A 20,690-nucleotide genomic window follows, 5' to 3' on the forward strand; every position below is an offset into this window, starting at 1 on the left:
GATACAACACAATAGTACTTATAGCCACACATTCATACTGTGTATAAAAGGTTTCTGTAATTCGTGAGAGAAAATTGGCTTGTGCAAACAAGGAGATGTGCTTTACATTGTCTGCAGAAGCAAGTGCAGTTTGTTTGGAATATTCAGAAGTGGCTGTACATGAAGGCGATTAGCATGATCAGCAGCATCCTCCATGTCTGCACAGCCAAAAAGAAACCAAACAGATTTAGCGCCAGAAAGTAACACAAAATAAAAGAAATAAAAATAATCTTTTTTATCCGGCTTGTTGTTTGATTTTGCAGGTCCAGATGGTGATAAGGTTTATATGGTCCAACTTTTGCCAGACTTTTGAAAGTCGGTGTATGGACAGATTTGCCCTCTGTCTCTGTTCCCCTCTCACTAAATGCTGACAGGTGTATCCAGCAGCAGAGCGGGCACTGAGGAGCATTGATGGACTTATCGACAGCGAGCTGGGGACACATCCGTGACTGCAGAGATATTGCCAACTGTTATCACACTCCAAGCCAAGTGCAATATCTGACTGCCACTCTCACCGCAGGGGAGTATGTAAAGATTGCATTTTTCCTAAAATATTTAGAGACAACATAAAATGATCACAATGAAGTTTGTACACATGCACATAGACGCATACAAGTGAGATACACCACCTGCACTTGTGCACGAACAAACATACTTACACACATACACACAACTACTTATAGCTATAAACCCTTTTCCGAGCTGACAGCCATAGGTATTCACAATTCTCTAGATTTTGTACTGAATGAATATTTCATGTGCTATAAAACTCCTGGGGCGCAGAGACAAACACTGGGCTGTTAGCAGCCAGCTAGCTTGCTTACTGCCAAGGCCTACAGTGAATAACAGCTGAGGAACTGATGCTAGCCATGCTCCAGTGGAGCTGCTTGGTGGCAAGCAGTAAAGAGACGGCGGTGGAAAGAGGCAGCTCCCAGGTGGGGCGGGTTTATGCATTATCGAGTGAGTGTAAAACAGGGTGAAAAAAAAAAAGCACGTGTGGTTAGTGAATATATCCAGGATACATCAAAGTAAAGCAAACGACACATATGTTCGGATTACCCCTCCCTCAACCTCCATTTCTGTAAAATACTTGGAGTGGCGTACAAGCCTAAACATATTCAGCCCAGTGCCTTACTAATACATTTATTTCACAGTCACCCTGGGTTAGCAGTAATTTGCCTGTTAGCATATGAGGCTCTTTTCTCAGTATAACACTGGCTTAGAAAGTGGAAGAGGATAAAATGTGATGAATACATTATTTTTATGAAATTTTTGGGTTAAGATGATGGAGACTAGTGTTGCGAAGAGACTGGAGAAAATATAATAATAATTATCATAACATGAAAAACAGGTTATAGTTTGCCAGTGCAGTGCTTGATCACCCCACTTACAGCTGTACGTTTGTTCTGATGATTGTCTTCTGCTTTCAATACAACATCTGACAGTGTGCAACACCTAAAAGTTGCAAACCCTACACTTAACTTTTTTTTTGAGCAACCGCAAACTCTTGTGAACACTGCACAGAAGTCTGTGTTTGTGAAACTGGCACAAGCTGAATTTACACTGGCTCCAGGAAATATAATGTGGGACAGCTTGTTGGTAAATATCAAGCTGTTATCTATGCAAATATTAAATGAATCTATAGTAAAAAAAAAAAAAAAAAAAAAAGTTATTTTTGTATGTCTTAGTTAGCATACGTACTTTGAAGGAAATATTTTGGAAATTGTGCAGTTGTATTTTCAGTGGGTCTCTCTGGTCTCACTTGGCACATACAGGACGATGCAGTCTTTTAATTCAAACAAGTCCACAGCCAGAAGTGGTACAGACTTGCTATTCTCCTCACATGGCCTGTCTAAGTGTCTATTATGAGCAGTGTATAGGGGTGGACTGAGCAAGGCGCTGTATGCTAATGAACTTTTGATTAACTACCATCTTAATTTCCCTTCACAAGGAGGGAGGGGACTGGAGGATTGTAGTGCGGCACCACGTCCACTCTCCAGCTGCCTGCCTAGCATCAAAGCTAGCCTCCCAGGTGATTGATTCAGAAGGCTTGTAGCCCCACAGGCTAATGCTAAGATAATTTATTTATCATGAGCTGTGCGTATGAGGCTGGGAGGTAATATAAGTCATCCTCAAGTCACTGTCTGTCACAGTGAGACACAATGTCAAAACAAAGGCACGTAGGAGGAGCGTATGTGATAATATGGCACATGATGAATGAGGAGAAACGAAGGCTTATAGATGACTTACCCTGTACTGGCTAAGGATTAGAGTTGCAGGAATTTAAAATGCTTAAAGGTACACTGACTTCACCCTACACTCCAGACAGCAGAGCACTGATTGATGAAGTACTATATTCTTTAACGTCTATTTATGCAAGCACGTGAGGAACGTCTCATCACATCAATGGAATACCATGAATGCCCAAATACTCTGCTCTGCTGTGAATATCAATTTGCTCCACATGTACTCCGAAGCAAAATGCATGCCATACTGAAGGCATTTTATAGTTTCATAAACATATAGGCACACAGACGGCTTCTTTTTGAGGCAACATGTCTTATTTTTCCGTTTCTTAACTATGAACTTGAGAGAACCTCTAACTTTAGAAATTACAACAAATAATGAGTGTGACAATGTCTGTAATAATGTATGAGAACTTTTTTTCTTGCATGCGTTAGACAGACCATCAATTAAGTCCAAACTAACAGGGGGTCCATAACAGCTGATCGTCTGTGAAATGGGATAATTAAACTCAAGTTTCAGCCATGAGGTTGCACCATAAATTGGCGAGTGCCTGCTTGAGAACAGTAAACTTTTATCACTTGGCTACTCTGAGTGGTAAAAACAGGGCCAAGGCATCTGAATCAATACACAACCGTGTACCGTGCCATCCTGGTACCTCGGTCTGCTTCTATAAAGACTGTATACAATTTCAGCCACTTAATTTCAGACAGTTTAATATAGGTCAGGCAACTAACAATAACAAATATCAAGCTCGAGTCTTTGCTTTTAGCCTCAGTCACCCGGGTTAACCAGGTGTCATGGACAACAAATGAAACAGGGGAAAAGGTATAGATGATGCAGACAGATGTGTGAGAGGGAAGGAATTAAGATAGAGCTGAAAAATGGAGTGAGATGTTTGTGGGAGACGTGGGGTCAGATATTGGTCATAGGTAATCTTTGAGTGTGACTAAGAGACTCAAAAACAGAGGCGAGAGGCATTGGGTTGGAATCCGATCAAACTGGGGCTTCTTGTGACCCGAGGGCCTACAAATGCACACACAATAGACACTGTATTCTCATTTGGTCAATCATTCATTATTCAGACCTGAATCATTTCTACAAACGCATCACCAACAAACGCTAACCGATGCATAAATGCGGCTAAAAATTGCATACTGCAAATCCCCCCAGGTTACGCTGTAATCCATTTAGAGATGTAGGCTGGATTGCATCTTAACGTAACAGAGATTTGGAAAAGTAGTCCGCAATGAATATATTGTTCTAATTTGAGAGTATGCAATTTCATTGAAATAAGTGGAGGGCTTGTAGCGGGTGCATAGTTAATCTCTTTCAGGGAATTGCAGTGCATGCAGTATGAATTAAATGCTTTTCCCTTAAAGCTGTAACCTTTATAAAGAAGAAAGGGCTGTAGTAGACAAAGGACAGGAGGCAGGGGAGCCTTAAGCTCACAGAGCACTCATATGCATCAATGATTCATACAAGACGAGCGATGTATGGATCAGCCAATTATTCAGCTTGTAAGGGCTTTGCAAGTCTAATGATCTGATCGGTTGCAGTGGGTCATATCGTCATGGTGACGCTCATTAACCTCGTTCCAAGCAGTGGTCTTATTTTCAAAGGCCTGTTAAGGTAAGTTTAGGGTCATGCTTTGTTTTGTATGTGTGTGTGCCCATTAGGAGTGAGCAGCACTCTCAGGGCTGAGAGTGTGTGGCATTTTGAAATGAGGCTAACCCTCTGCTTATTTCACTTCCTCTCATCATTAACAGCTGCTTTTAGCTGGCCTCCGGTCAGGCCACACAGAGTTTAAAGAGCAATGCAGAAAAACTGTTCTCCTCTAAAATGTTAAATAATAATGTTTTATATACACATTACAGCTGAAACAGGTAGTTGAGTAATCAATTCGTTGTTCAACAGACAACATAATCAACTGATTTGATTATGAATTCATTCATTTTTCAAGCAAAAGTAGTAAAAGAAAAAAAAAAATTCTCTGGGTTGAGCTTCTGAAAACCTTTGGGTTTTAGTTGAACTTTTGATTGAAAAAAAGACATTTGAAGACATCACCTTAAGATCTTGAAATTTGTAATAGAGCCATAGGGATGACGTATTTAGGCCAACCTGGAAGTCAGCATCACCCTTATTTCAGCCATCTAACCAAAAAGCCATTCAAAAAACCCACAGACCTCTGGTCAAGAGACCAGAAGTGCTAAAATGCAAACTAAATTCCAGATTAATTCCTATGGCACTCTATGGGTATTTTTTCAGTATTTTTTTGACATTTCATGGACTATTTAATAAATTAATGAAAAAGAAAATCTGAAGATTACAATAAAGTAAATTATCATTATACGTAGTTTTAATACTTGTGTGTTTGCTTCTCTCATATTGTGAAGTTTTACCATTTGATTTTCCTCTTTGAGCCTAAAGCATCATCTGGAATGAGGCAGCCGTAGAGGGACAGTGTGAGGTGTCAAGTCAAGAAAAAGGATAAAACAAGTTGATGTATCCACATGACATGAAAATGTGACTTCACAGGTCAGTGGCAATTCTTTTTGTTTTTGCTGTTAAATCAGTTTACAAAGCAATGCATCACTCGCAATGTGCAGAAAAAAGAGAATGCTTCATCCAGCGTACTCTCTCTCCAATTAATTCACGTCAGTTATTTTGGATGATGGAATAACCGTGTGTGTGTGTGTGTGTGTAAATATGTACAGTAAGCATAATGAGTGCATGCATGAGTTAAAGTAGGTCTGTGTTCACATGTGTATGTATGTACTATAAATGTAAGGATGGGTACATATATTTCTGTATGCATGACTGAGCGTGTGTGTGTTGGTGGTTGTTTGTGTCAGGAAACATAATACATGTGTGAATCCATGAGTGTGTGAACTTTGCATATCCTCACACTGCACACAGACAACTGGAGCATGATGTTTCATGGCCAGGGAAAATGGGGGAAGCTATGGGATGAGGGAAGAGTTACCCAAGACCAGAGAGATGTTCACTGGTTTAATATTTGCAGTATTTTGCAGTGATGATAAGAAAAAACAATATAAACTGGCAGAAGAAAAAACAAATGTAAAGAATTCATTGCATTAATAAGCCCAGTGTTTGGGGATTGGACAGTTGCTAATTTAAAACTATTAAAACAGAATTTAAATATTTAAGGAAATCTCCAGAGAGGAGGGACGATAAAACTGTCCCCTTTACACATTTCTGTGCACTGACTCTTAGATTTGGTGTAGTCGGTCGACCCCTTGGCACTGGGGGTAAGTTGAGACTTGGAGACCAAGGCTGAGGCCAACCTGCTACATCTATGTCGCGGAATTACCAACTCCACCCCCCTCCTTGTCCTTCAGATGTGAAATCCAATTTATGGAGAGGGCGTTTGTGGTTAATATCAGATTACATTTTAAATGAAGGTTAGTGTTGATTAGTGGCTTTCATTGGAACGCTGATCTCCAATTATTGTGGCCCTGATGTAGGGGGGGGGGGGGGGTGTGTTGTAGAGAGAAAGATCAAAGTCAAGGGAAAGGAGAGAAAAAAATGATCAGAGAGAGCAGGTGCAGAGAAAGTGGAGGCCTGGCACCAAAACCAGGAGAGAAGCAAATAAAAGCAAGGCAGTGGAGTTAAAACAGAAAAAAACAACAGGGGTCTAGTGATAAGGAGTCAGAAACGGTAAGAAGATTCTTACTGTAGATAGTAGACAATAATATTCTGCAAGTTTTATGCAAATTTCTGAAATTTTGGCCAAATCAAATGTGAATCAATGTCAGTGTATATTTCCCTCAGCTACCTTAATGTGACAGGACTATGTCATTAGATAAGCACCAGTAACAGTTTTACTGCTTCTTTCTCATGTGTCTCTAAGGTGGTACAGTTTGTTTTTTCCAGGAAAAGACGGTAGAGGCTTCCGCAAAGTTAAACTGAAGAACATGCCCCCCTCTCTCTCTCTTGCTTTCTCGTCTTCCATATCTTTCTCTCTCTCAAGGCTGTGAGAGAGAGGGAGGGAGGGAGGGAGGGGGAAGGTGCTTGTTAAATGTGGAACCATTAGCAGAGTCTAGACTGTGGGTCTGTCAGTGCCGTGGGGGGAAGAAATACAGCGCGACACCAGAGCTCTCATAGGAAATTGCCACTTTCTTCCAACAGGTGCCTCTTAATGGTTGTTTAGTAGACGACACATAGACGACACATTGGGCATTAAAAATACTGCCAGTGGCAAGTGCCACATTTCAACTAATGAGAGACTGCAGGAGAGGGAGGCAGACAAAAGGAAGGAAAAGCACAAGGAGAGTTGGAGCATATATTTTTGGGATGCGCATAGCGTGGGGCTGAACTTGACAGCTGAACTCTGAGCTTATTTCCTCCACTGCAGTTTATTCAAAGGCAGGGTCAGGACACACAGGCAGGGGTGTGAAGATTAAAACAGGCAGCCAAATTATGGGGAGAGCATAGTTGACTTCTGAAGGTTTCTGAATGGACTTTCCTAATAATATAAGACAGCTACTGGCTGTGTAAGTTGCCTTTCAAAGTCACTGTGATTTAAGGAGGGCTGAGTTAAATTATACACTTTGACACGTGTACTATCCTCAAACATCAGAATTTTGATTCAGGCTGGCAAAACTATTTCCTGCAAAATTAATTTGGTCACAGAAAAATGTAGAACTACACAAAGAATGTCTGAAAACAACAACTTTTGAATGAATAATAGGTTTGATACAAAATATCATTAATTGCAATAGAGGAAGCTTTATACTGAAGTTTGCTGCCTCCAGTTTTATCAGATTTTGTAATATACAGTTGATAAAGTTGTTTTATTTTTTACCATGGAGCTGCTTATCTAAAAACACCTGTTATTTAATGCTGGACCAGTTTAAGATTAACTGGTAATACATGTGCTTTTATTATGGACATAACTGCTCCATCTTCATCTCTTTGCTCTTCTGCCTGTGGTTCATATGATTCATCTCTGTGCTGTGCACACTGACCCAACTACAGACCTCATGGTGAACATTTGGACATGTCAAACTTAGATGTCATCAATAAAATAAAAAAGTGTATGCTTTCCTTTCAGGTGTGCTAGTGCCAGGGCCACATTATTGTGCACACTGGGTCAAATAAATGGAGCCAGGAGATTTATCATGAAAAGTTGCACCTGTGTTTTTCCTGCTACGAAAAGTCAAATTTCCTCCCCGACTGTTCTTATGAACCATCTGCTGCGTTTTTACTGCTGCTCTCCTCCCTTAGCCTTCAGTGGTGGATCTGTTTGCCTGTCTGTCTGTTTGCCTCTTGACCTAATAAAAACTGTTTAAATCGCACCTGTTCTGTCTCCTGAGTCTACTTTTGGATGCCACATCTGTTATCCAACGTTATAGGTGTTTCTTTTAAAGAGAGGGAGTATGAAGAAAAAATAAGACTGAAACAAAAAAAAGGGAGCTCCATTTTTTTTTTAGCACATACTGGCTAAATAAAGAAGGAAAAAAAATCAAATGAAAACATAATTGTTATTATGCATGGGTCTTTACAAAGACGGACTAAACACAAGCAAAAGCAATTCCATCAGGCAGTTCCAGCTCCGCAAGAAGCCCTCTGAGAGCAAAAACTTATTGACCACCAATCAATCGTAACCAGCCAAGAGCTGGGGTCACTAATTGAACGGAAGAATGGAATTGACAAAAAAAATCACATGGTGGCTGTTGCTGCGTAGGTAGTTTTCTCTCGTTGATTGCTATGCCCTGTATAGTGTAAACAAGGAAGCGGGTTTGCTGTAAACATCTGTTCCACCTTCACGCAGCCACAACATGGGCGTCCCGATGCTCTTGATGTCGGAAAATACTGGTCCAATAAATAAAACAGATCTGAATACATGAAGAGGTTTTCTCGTTGTTAATGAGTTCAACAGCATGTTTCTAAAATCCATCTTCAATGAAACCTGAACTTCATCAATAAAAATGAAGTCGTCAGAAGCTGTTAAATGCAAAATTAACTTGAAATTAAACCTTTACTCTCTATGAATCAATTATAAATGAACTTCTCATACAAAAGCTCTACCTGCAGTAGCTGAAACTGGGTCAATCACTGTGCTACACCACTGAAACGATGAGATTTTCTCTGTGTAACTTATGGGACCTACATCGCTAATGACCACTTATAGGCACTGATAAATAATTTTTTTTCTGATTAATTGGGTATTTCTCACAGGGCTTTTAAGCTTAGTCTTGTGGGTGTCGTTATTGCAGAATGATGGTACCATATGGCAGCTGCAATGTAGTGTATTCTTAATATCTACAGTATTTCTTGTTGTGTACGTTGTGGTTAGGTGGCTATTCTGTATCCTCCTTACGGGATCAATACACTTTAACTTATTACTGATATAAATCAAGGTAAAGACATGTGCGGTTAATGAGATGCCAAAAGATACAGCAAGATAAGCAGAACAATGCACATGAGGGCCTGAGATGATGGGTTTACAATGAGAGGAGAGAGAGAGAAAGAGAGAGAGAGAGAGACAGAGAGAGAGAGAGAGAGAGAGAGAGAGAGAGAGATGACCTTTTAGTATTTGTTTTTGTTTACCAGCAACTTCTAAGGTGACATTAAACTCACTGTCAGAACTGTAGCTTCAATTATTTATGAGTCATAGAGTACATGCAAACACACACACACACACACACGCACACACACACACACACACACAGGATTCCTGTCACTTTGTGATGAGACCATGCGTCTGGAGACAACTACGAAGAACCGTGATGGTGAACACCGCCAAAGTAAACTGTCCTCACCAGACAAACAGCAGCATTGTTTGTTCAAATGCTTCAAACTAACTATGTTTACATTTTCCTCTCCAGCAGCCTGTTGTGTTTGTGTGAATAATGACCGTCGTCTCTCATATGTCCTCTCAGGAGAGGCAGGAGTTGTATGATGTTGTGACATTGTTATACTGCCATAGGAAGTCTTAGGACAGGAGGCTGTGTTGGATGGTTGGATGTATAAAACGTGACTATATTATTGTCAGTACTGGTTTCTTTTAAATGCTGACCATGATCTTTCTCTATAACCTCAACCAAGCAAATCATAGACGTTCATTCTCAACCTAGGAAAAAGGAGTCATCACTGAGTGCTTTCAACCATGTAATGTGGTTGAAAGCACCAAAAGGTAGTAAGTGGACCTTGAGTTTGGATTATGTCATGCTGAACCAAGCAGATTTAATTCCTAAAATGAACCAAACCTTAACCACAGACAATGTATATGAGTCATTTTTGAACCAGTGGCAGAATTTACAAAGCACTAACCAAAAATCTACTTGTTACCTCAAATATTCATCACATATCACCACATGAGGAAAATATAGTGAGAGAAAATGTGAAGTACATGCAGATCGATCACGTGGTAAGTCATAGCCTTGATGTTCAAAGCCCTGTTGCATTGATCCCACTGGCTCTCATGATTAAACCACTCCCAACCAGAGCTGAAAAAATTCCTTTCTCTTATAGGTCTATATTCATCCACTGACTGTAGTCACCACTGAAATGCTCTGAAACTGTTGAGCGCTGATAGAAGATTTAATTTCACAATTTTGACTACAACTATCTAATGGGCCAAATAAAACAATAATTGAAACTACAATAGGTCGGCATATGTGTATGTTTTGGTGTAGTCGCGCTTATGTGTGAGCATCATGGCTAGTGTGTGAAATTCACCTCAGGGTAGCAGACGCTTTCCACAAAAAGAACATGTAGCAGGAAACCAAAGACAAATTAGATTACTGAAGCAGAAGATCAGAGTGAACTCAGTCACACTTACATGTGTGTCTCTTTCTGGTTCTAAATTTTTTGTGAGTGTCTGTTTGAATGTGTGTGTATTAGGTATTTGGTGGTGGGGTTACTGGAGTTCTACAAGACTAAAAGAGCAAGGGAGAGAGACACAGGTGAAAAGAGAGAGACGGAGAGAGGGAGAGAGGCCACCTGGGAAATTATGCCTGGCACTGCCGCTGCCTCAAGCATGAAATTGAAGCCGTCCGACAACGCAACTGACTGGATCCTTCCCGTTCATATTCCAAAATAATTAACTAACACAACCTCCTGCCTCCATGCTATAATATGCCGACCTGCCTATTGTCTCTGCGCACGTGGACAAGGAAAAACCCACATCAGTACACAGGAGCAGGTGGAACTGATGACAGCAGGGACACAGAGAAAGATGGAGGGGGAGGGAGGTAAAAGTTCAAGTTTCAACTTTAACTATCACCGAAAGGCAGCTGGCTTCACAGTGGTGTTACTTCACTGTGGTTGCTATCTTGAACAATACCGGCCAAAAGTGTTCAGATCCTCCTGCAAATGAATTAATACATTTCTCACTCTCTCATATTCAAGTCACATATAAACATAAATTTATAGAATGGGTCACAGTAGTGTAAGCAGCTGCTAACCCCCAGTAAATAAATACATAGGTCAATAATAGTCTGGGTTTCATTCAAATATACAACAAGACAGAGTGAAGAAAAAGCCACTTTAATGGATCTGTGAAGCTGGAATAAAAAACAGTGGTGCTTTGAACTAAATGCTAAAATTAGCAGTGAAAAATGATGAAAATGACAATGCTAACATGCTAGACAAGGTATAATGTCTGTAACACTGTTTCGGTTTAGTTTGTTAGGATGTTAACGTTTGCTAATTAGCATTAAACCCAAAGTACTGCTACTGAGATATTTAACTGGAAGAGTGACCTGCTGGTCGTGCTAGATGATAAGTTATGGATACTAATGTCAGGAGGCTTTATTCTCTACAGATCATGAATGACTGCACAGTGTCATGGCAATCCATCCAATAATTTGCCTAAGGTATTTTATTCTGAACTGAAGTTGTCAGACTGACATTGCCATCCCTACAGCCACACCACTAGCATGGCTAAAATTAGCAATGTTACCACCAGCCTTATAGGAAGAAGGCTGTGGTGTTTCTATCATGATTGCAGGATGACGCAAAAACCCAGCAGCATTCTTCCTCCTAACTATAGTATACTGTATAAATATTTAGGAGGCTCACCAGTTAAGAAGTTTCACAACCTGTTTGACTCAGTAGTAGCAAGGAAAGTAGCAGTTGTCCTCCAACTGTCTCACTGTCCACTTCCACTATCTTTCCACCTCTGTAGTGCTATGATTACCATATGAAAAAGAAAAAGTCAGTGGTGACTCGATATGAGCTCTATAAATCATGGCTAGCAATAGTGGGAGAGAAGTCACGCTGTGATGAGCCGCTCTGTTTTGACAGTTTGTGTCTTTAGATGAATGAGTTTCATCAGATGGAATGAAATCAGTTCAAAATCAGTTTTAATACCTAGAGTGTTTGGTAAGTTGGTAAAAAAAAGATCTAATTAGATGATAAGTACAAAGTATTAAACGCATCATTATTTATTAAGATATAACACTATGTTTATAACATTTAATGACACATTTGACTATGTCTTATATTGTTACATGTACATTTAGAGTGTAAAGGTGCTGAGTTCAGAGCCCTGCACTGATAGAGAACGGAGTTATGTTTGTGGAATAGTGCAATTTTAACATCAATGAAACAATTAGCAGCCTTCATATCAAAGAACCAAATTGGCATTTTTTCTTGTAATCAAATGAAAAACATAAAATGCTTTGATATCACTACATCAAAATCAAACAGAACAGTAAGACTGTTGGTTTCTCTGTTTTATCTCACTATGCTTCTCTACTGTGATGTGTTACGTGAGATTACTCGGCTTCTAAAGTTATCAAACCTCTCATTTGTTTTTGTTTTTTTCCCCCCTCCCCTTATGTTTCACAATGAATTGGGAGGCTTTTCTCTACAGCCTTTATCAGCAGGCCTCCAAGTGTGAAATACGCCTGAGTAGACTTGTAATGATACGATTACTTTCGTTGATGATACAAGACTTTTATGGTATGAATATAAAATATCCTCTATATCGTGCAAATAATACGAAGCTTAAACACTCAAACAGTTTTCACTATATATTCAAAGTTTTGAAGCATCACTTGGACTGGCGGGGGAGTGTAGAGAGAGCGTTACATGTTGCTCCAATATGCGGCTAAGTGAGGTTGGCAGAGTGTCTGATGATGCAGTTCAATAGCCTTTATCTATACAGGGACACTTGGGTGGCGAGAAGGGCTCACTTTAATCCCTGGAGTGTAGATATGCAGCCGCAGAGCTGAAAGTGTACACACATAAAGAAGGAGTTTAAATAGTGCTTCAGAGAGTCTAATCAGCAGTGACTGTCAAACTGCAGGATCTTGCTGATGGACGCTGACTTTGTAATGTCTAGACCCCAGAAAATCACAGCTTTGATGTCTGGTACATGGATTATGAACACGGGCTCCCCACAGCGTAGCACATTATGTAAATTCAATAGTTATGTGAAAATATACAGATGACCCAGCGGTGGTCTATGATGAGTCATTTTGTTTTATTAAATGGATAATTGTGTGTAATTCTTTGGCATTTAGATATCAGAAGCACCCTTAAAATGAACTATTCAGTGGAGAAACTACTATGGAGGAGTTTAAGAAATTTTAATGAACTTTAATCTGATTCATTGTCATGTGAATCAGGATGCTTCATGTGAACCATGAAGTTTATGGTTCAAGAGAATAAAACCGAGGAAAGTGAAATACATTTTCAGCGACACAGTAATAAAAACTTGTCACTGTAAATAGAAAATATCTTTTGTTGTCTGTGTGTGTGTGTAGATGGTAAATGGGCTGCACTTATAAAGCACTTTTCTACTCTTATCGACCACTCAATACTTACAACACACATTCACCCATTCACTCACACATTCATACATCACACCCATACACTGATGGAACAGCCATCAGAGGCAATTTGGGGATCTCGCCAAAGGACTGAAGGAGCCGGGGGTCGAACCACCGACCTTCTGATTAGGAGACGACCTGTTCCACCTCCTGAGACACAGCCGCCCAACATGTGTGACTGTTTGTAAGGAACTGGTTCAAAAATTTGAACATTTTTAACAAATTCCTGTTCGCACTTAAATCAGTGCCGAACATCGTGTGCAGACGCGACCACTCTTTCATGCCATCAACCATCACTCTACTGATTGACCATTTTCTCCACAATCCCCTCAAGGCCCAGATTCATTTTCAGATGTGTAATTACAGACAGCTCCTGAGGAGCCAGAGTGTGTGTGTGCATGTGTGTGTGTGTGTGTGGTTTCAGAGGCGTCATCAGGGGTCCATAGTTAATCAGCAGTCGACCAGAGGTCTCAAGGATCAGCCCATCGATTCCCTCCCAGGAAAATCAATGAAATCAAAGGCATTACTTAAACTGAACTCAGATCAGAAAGTGGAGGACGTGTAACAGGGAATAGACCAACAGGACAGAGAAGAGGATGTGATACAAGATGGGAGGCTGTTAGAGAGAGGACATAGCAAGGAACTTATAAAGTATAGGATGAAGCCAAGTGTGATATTAAATACAAGTGGCTGTCTGATCACATTAAATGAGGTTGAGTTAGGTGATATGACGCTGTAAAGACAGGTGGAAAAACCTAAATAGAAGAGCGAAGAAATATAACAAATGCAGAATCTTCCATACAAGGTATTAGGAGTCACTGAACTGTACTGCATCTATGGGAGATATGGGCAGACATGTTACACACCACTCTCATCATCAAAACACAAAACAACCTATCCGTTTACTGCGGGATGATAGAAAACTGTGTTTCATGATTTAAACTAAGGTATCTAGCTCTGTAATATCTAATCATCACAGCAGTATTGGCTTTATTTGAAGACTTTTGTAAACTTTTGGAAAATTGAAATTTCAGGAATTGAATACACTGGATTATCCATAAACAATTTAGTTTATCGTGATAAATATCAATGTCAAGCATTAAAACTGCATATAAAGAGGATTTTTTTTTTCCATATTCATCAACTCAAATGATTCTTTTAATTTACTGTGTTCTGATGAAAACACGCATATGCAAAAGCACACACTCACTCTGCCGCATGCACACAAGCACACACATGCACACACGCACACAGCTGTGAGGATCAATGTGGCTGAGAAAGTTAGGGAAGCTCTCACAGCGTCTGACCTTGATTAGACATAATGAGACTTAACCACAAGTCCTCTAATCTGATGAAATGACTTACAGATTCACCTTGTGATGAATACTAAACACAAGCATTGACTCTCTGGCTTTATACAAACACTTATGCTGGTGCACACACTCAAGAGCATTTATAGGCATGTGCACGTACACACATGTCCTTGGCCCATCCCAATCAGACTTATTACTTTGAGAAACTTCAAAGGGCTCTTTGATCACCTCTTCAAAAATCATCTTAATACAAATTGCAAATAGGAGCTGGCCTGTAGTCGCAGCCATATGGAAAGTTGTGTGATTACACAGGAGTGGGAAGACTGACCTCCAGGAGTTCGGTTCTGTTCCGAGACTGATCTTTGGAGGAAACACTGATTATATGTGTAATTAAAATGTGAGTCCATGTGAAATAAGTCTGTGTGTATTCTCCTCCTGCCTTAGGAGCTGGCCAGTCTCAACTCAACTTGTAGTGTTTACAAAGCACCATATAACTCTGCTGATTCCTAATGAGAGCTCCTCAGATCTCTGCCAGCCCTTCCAATCACAGCTAAACCCCGTTCAAACCATCTCCAGCAATCACACACTCCGTCACACACCGTCTCTGGGGCAGGTGCAGGTTTGAAAATGAAATGTAAACTAAGTCTGAATGCTCATCAGACGCAACAATGACCCAGAAAACGTACGGTGGTCTGAGTGAGAAGGTTGTTTTTTTGTTACGCAATGCTATCATTGGTATGAACATGGCCTTCATAAAACCAGGTACTTCTGGCAGCTTGGATATGGATTACCATCTGGTATGTTACATTCAGCAATTTTAATAATATTCAAGATGTAATCTCTCCCAAAATCATCTTTCATGAAACTCACCAAAATCCTAAATCCATCAGGATTCAAACCTCCTCTACTCTTCTCTCCCAAACCCATATTTGAGCTATACATATGCATATACATTTTATAAAATTTGATATCTCCAGTCTTCTCTTCTCTTCTCTACAGTCTCTTGACTTTTTCAAAGCCTTCAGACCACGCTCTCTTTGAGCTGCTCTGGTATCTCATGTAAACCCTTCCTTACTGTGAACCTGAAACTTTACAAAAACTAAAGTGAAAAAGTTCAGAAACTTGCAAATCAGGAAGCTTCTAAAAAGCCTCTTGCGCCATTCATTTTTTATGAATACAGTATTACACCTTAGTTATTACTCATGTGTTTGGTGCTTTTTACTGATCATTTAATTAGATCTTTTTTTCTTTTTTCTGTACCAACTTACCCAAACACTGTACAGTATTAAAACTGCCCTGATTCTGAACTTATTTCATTCCATCTGATGAAACTCATTTATCTAAAGACACAAACTGTCAAAGCAGAGCGGCTCATCACAGCGTGACTTCTCTCCCACATTGACTCATCATGATTTATCTCTTGCGTTTCTGATCCTCTCTTCCCACCATAAAAACACAGACGTGCTGTACAAACCCCTGCACCTCACCTCACACTCACTGCACCTCTCTGCTGTCCAATCCCCGACCTGTAAACACTGGGTTACCTCTGACTTGCTGCTGATTAAAAAAAAAATCCACTAATCACAGTGGGCAATGTTCCATTTTTCATGATTGCAACAGCAAGTGACCTCACCTCCTGCCAACCTTGTAAACAAGAGTGCAACAGTTAAGGCATGTTTGCAGGCTTTGTTCCATTTTTCATCATTACACCAGCACATGCTGACATGTGCTTTTAAAAAAAAAAAAAAAGGAAGCTGATGTTTTTCAGTATTTCAGTGATGGATAAAAAGGTCTCCTGGCTGATCATGACTCACATGCATTATTTCATCACATGCACAGTAGCTCTTTTTCCAAAAGTGCCTCAAATAAATCATTCACTTCAGTTTATATGATTAACAAGACAGTGAAACGATTCAAAAACTATGTACAAGGTTTGTTTTTTTCTGTCTATCCAACGAGAAATATCCAAGACACACAAACAGACATTGGTCATTGTAGTTTTTCACTGTAGTTTTCGCTATCATGCCTGCATTGTCCTACAGTCAGTATGTGCAGCAAACACTTGCTAGTTCTATAGGATGGGCAACAGCAATGCAACCTAACTGGTATAAACTGACAAAAAAAACTTTCTATCAGTGATTAAAAAGTAATGTGTGACCCTACACACATCACATGAATGCTTTTCTAATTTCTAATTCTCACTTTTCGAAGCACGCCAGATATCTTGTCCACTCTTCCATCCTCTGTGACCTTGATCATACACTGTATGGGCATCCTGCGTCTGATGCCAAAAAAAACGACTGAAAGCCATTTTCTGAGGCAGTGTGCAAGAAAGAGAAGGTTGGCACAGCAGCTGGAACACAGCAAAATGAGACTGAGCAACCTTGGGACTGCTTTATGCCTAAGAAAAGGGTGTGTGTGTGTGTGTGTGTGTGTGTGTGTGTGTAGGTCAAACAACACAAAACAAATGACATTAGTAAAGACAAAAACAATGACGTCATGCTGGTATATATATTTCATTAAAAACATGCCCGAGTGTGCACTACTGAGCTACACACATAAATGGCTGTTAACATATTTGAAACCATGTCAAATGTGTGTGTGTGTGTGTGTCTCTGTGTGTGAGTGTGTGTACAACCTCCCCTCCATCTCTGTATTTTTGCCTTTCCGGCGCTGTTTGTCTACATGTGTGGCAGTGTTTGTCTGTGTGTGTGTCTGGACAGGTACTTACTGCAGATTGCATCAGCCTCGTCTGAACCGTCTGCACACTCCGGCTCTCCATCACAGCGCCACCTAGCAGGAACACACTGTCCGTTCTTACAGGCGAAGTCTGTGGTCGCACACGTCTTCTTTGCTATGGAGACAGAGAAAACATCCAATGTTAAGTCTCAAAGAAAGTGAAAGCAGTGACAGAGCGTTACAGTAGATATGAAGTAGGTATTTAATAGAAAAAAAAAATCCTCCAATCCAGGAAGTGATGGCTGAATAAAAAAAATAAATATAAAATTAAACTAACTGACTAGTGATCTCTGGGTACAGAGTGCAAAAACATTACTGCAATAAGCACTAGGGAGATTTGTCAGAAATGTGATAATCCACTTAACAAAAGCAACAAGACTAGGCAATTAAAATTTAACTTAAGTCAAGAGTAATTCCCAAGCACCAACTTCAAACCAATTATCCAGTCCAATTTTAATTTAACCTTCAGCACGCAATGTTTTGATGTGGCTGGTTGCAGGCTGGAGTCTTGGTGGTGAGTTCAAGTGCAAGTTGTAATAGGAGACACAAGGAGACGTTTGATTAGACAGCCTTTGTTGGAGCCTGTTCTTTGAGGTTGACTAAGTGGATCAGGGCTGTAAAGTAGGTGAGATCATAGGAGGGAGAGTTGCACCACCTGTGTGCGTGCAACAACTTTTTTTCGCTCGACAAAGATCCAGCATAGAAGAAAAAGTCTCCAGTTGCATAATTTCAGATTTATAGGTTGGCAGATGTACTTATGAAATGTGACTCATTAAGATTTACAGTACTGTCTGAGGAATGAATCTGGTAAAAGACTCCACTTACAGGTAGATGCTGCCTTGGAGGAGAAACAGTGTTTACAATCTGAGCTGTTTGCTTTAAAGCAGATTGACTGAGCAGAGCACTGACAGCCTCTTTTTGTGTGAGGGCGTGTTGGATATATGTCGCCGTGTATCAACTGTGTCACATGTGAACAGCGTAGTGCTCGCCAGGTTGCCTGCCTGACCTGCCTCAGAAGCTCTGCTCCATTTTAACTAACCCATGATCCACCTTCGGAGTCCAGCACGATCTTCGCAGAACTGGCTCTGGCTCTGCGTATTGCTGTTTCCCGATAGCCCACGGACTCCAAAGGTTTTGTGCAGTCACTTTCTCCAAGCAAGGGGAAAATTGAAGCACTTGAGTCTGTCACGGAGAGAGGCAAAAAAATCCCTCTCCTTGACAGCGAGAGCCACTGAACAAGAGAAAGCACTCGCCTGGCATGTTAGCAATGCCTTGCCTCGCCATGATGAAATATACAGAGAGGGCAGCTGACAAATGGCAAGGAAGTGTGTGTATGTGTGTGTGTGTGTGTATTTGAACAACCGTGTGTGTGTGTTTGGTGGTAATTTTCTTCTGACGAGCAGTGAAAGTAACTGCGACTGCTGCTGTTACATTTCCTTCACATGAGCCTTGTGTTAAAGCACCTCACCGGCCCATAGTTCAAGCCAGCTGGGAATGTAGGTCGGCAGAGTGCTACGCTAAAGCACTGGACGGATGACCGTGAAAATGAATCACACATGATTTGCTAGAGCTCACTATTCTCCAGTCACCTGTGATTACATCACTTACTGCCAGTGGTGCTTTAATTACAGTGGGAGATGGATTTCTAATATAGAAGAATAATAAATAAATATGAAACCAAGGAAGAGTCCAGGCAGCCTCTGTCAGTTTATATTGTGTCACATGTCACTGCTGTGGAGCACAGAGCTGATGTGTGGACTGTCATTCACAGTTTTATGAAACCAGTAACAAAAACACACGCAATTAACACTTGAAGGAATAGTTTGACTTTTTTTGCGGAAATATGCTGACTTGCTCTCTTGCTGAGATTTAGATGAGAAGTTAGAAATATGAGGCTGAGGAACAGCAGCAAGTTAGCTTAGCTTTGTATAAAGACTGGAAAGGGAGGTTAACAGCTGACCTGTGTCTATCCAAGGGTAAAACAATCCACCTACCTACACTTCTAAAGCTGACTGCCTACCATACTATATCTTGTTTGTTTAATCCATACAACAAAAAAAGTGTAAAAAAGTGTTGTAGTTTTATGGGGATTATGTGGACTACTGGACTACTGATCTAACTCTCTGCAAGAAAGCAAATAATCATATTCCCCACTAACTCAAACAATTCCTTTAACTTTTAAATATTTTTTTAATTTTAAATACAATTTGGTGGGGAATTATAATCTTACTTTCACACACATCTTAATACAAAATCAATCCCCTATGATTAATCTCATTACTACAAAAGGAACTGTTCCAGCCCTGGAATAAGACTGTGTATTCTACACAGTGCTATTCTGTTTAGCAAGGGAAAAGCTAGCCATCATATTAGCTTGTTGTTTATGTGTGTAGCCTTGGACGTTCTATGGTGTGTGGTACAAGGCAGTGTAATGACTGATGGCACAAGTGGGAGCCATAATAATGAAGTACATACTAGAAGAACTGACAGCATCTCAGCTGTGAGCAGCAATACTCTCTTAATGTATATCTAAATTAATCTGTATGGTTGATAATGTAAGGCAGAGCGAAGAAAAGATAGAGACAACCACACATTTACGCACTCACCGGTGCAGAGTATTGATTCTGAGTAGAGGGGAAAAGAAAAAGGGAGTCTTAAAGACATGAGTGAGATGGTATTGAAGAAGGTGTAGGCCTAGAATAAATGAAAAGTGTGTCCCTGGGGATTACAAGGTAGTCAGAGCCAGAGACAAAGGTAAATAGAAAGAGGGGACGGAACAGGGAACAGGGGTACAGAAACGAAAGTCAAGTGGGAAAGAGGTTGTCGAGGTGGGGTCCGGTGTAATGACATCAGTCTTCACAAAGGGCCAAATAAATCCCCTTTCCTCCTACCAGCATGTTAGCATAAATCTCATCTCTTCCTGTCCAACCTCCCTGTTTTTTTCCTCCATCTTTCCCTCCATCTCTGCCTGCGGCCTGATAACAGAGGCAGCTGTAGCCACACACAGTGTATCCAGTAGTAGGGCAGTAAAATTCACAATACCACTGTAGATCACAACAGATATCCTGCACCTTCATATCAAATGTTCAATCACAGACCATCTTCACTCAAAAGAATTAATTAAAATATTACAATTAACCACAGCCTCCTTTTATTCTGGGAGCCAAAGGCATTGATTACCTTTTCTACTGTGACTATAAAAACATTCTTTTTATTAAACTCAGGATAGATGATATTTAAAAAACACACACACACACAACAATTTCCCACTTTAACGACTTACAGCAACTAAAGGACAGGTTTAACACATGATGATGATGATAAGAGTACATTTTATTCATCTGCAGAGAAAAAGACATCTCATAAGTTGAATATGATGACTTTCATTTAAAAATGCCCCTCCCCACTATAAGTAAAAGTGTTAGTATTTCAATAAAGCATATTATGGAAAGCTGTTATCATCCATCTTGAAAACTGAGAGTTACATTTATGAGAGTGCAGTCATTTGGGTTTTTGAATACTGAATGAATAATGACTAGTTTTAAGC

The 20,690-nt window shown here is 40.2% G+C and overlaps 1 protein-coding gene across 1 annotated transcript in view; it reads right to left on the reverse strand.

Moving 5' to 3' along the window:
• LOC111221492 (low-density lipoprotein receptor-related protein 8-like) overlaps positions 1-20,690 on the reverse strand; it is a 167,402-nt gene that overhangs the window by 65,128 nt on the left and 81,584 nt on the right. Inside the window, exon 3 of the mRNA XM_022744908.1 lies at positions 17,136-17,258. Coding sequence (XP_022600629.1) covers positions 17,136-17,258 — 123 coding nt within the window. The remainder of the gene's footprint in view (positions 1-17,135; positions 17,259-20,690) is intronic.

This window comes from Seriola dumerili, unplaced genomic scaffold, assembly GCF_002260705.1.
Source record: "Seriola dumerili isolate Sdu_G_001 unplaced genomic scaffold, Sdu_1.0 BDQW01000002.1, whole genome shotgun sequence".
NCBI lineage: Eukaryota > Metazoa > Chordata > Actinopteri > Carangiformes > Carangidae > Seriola > Seriola dumerili.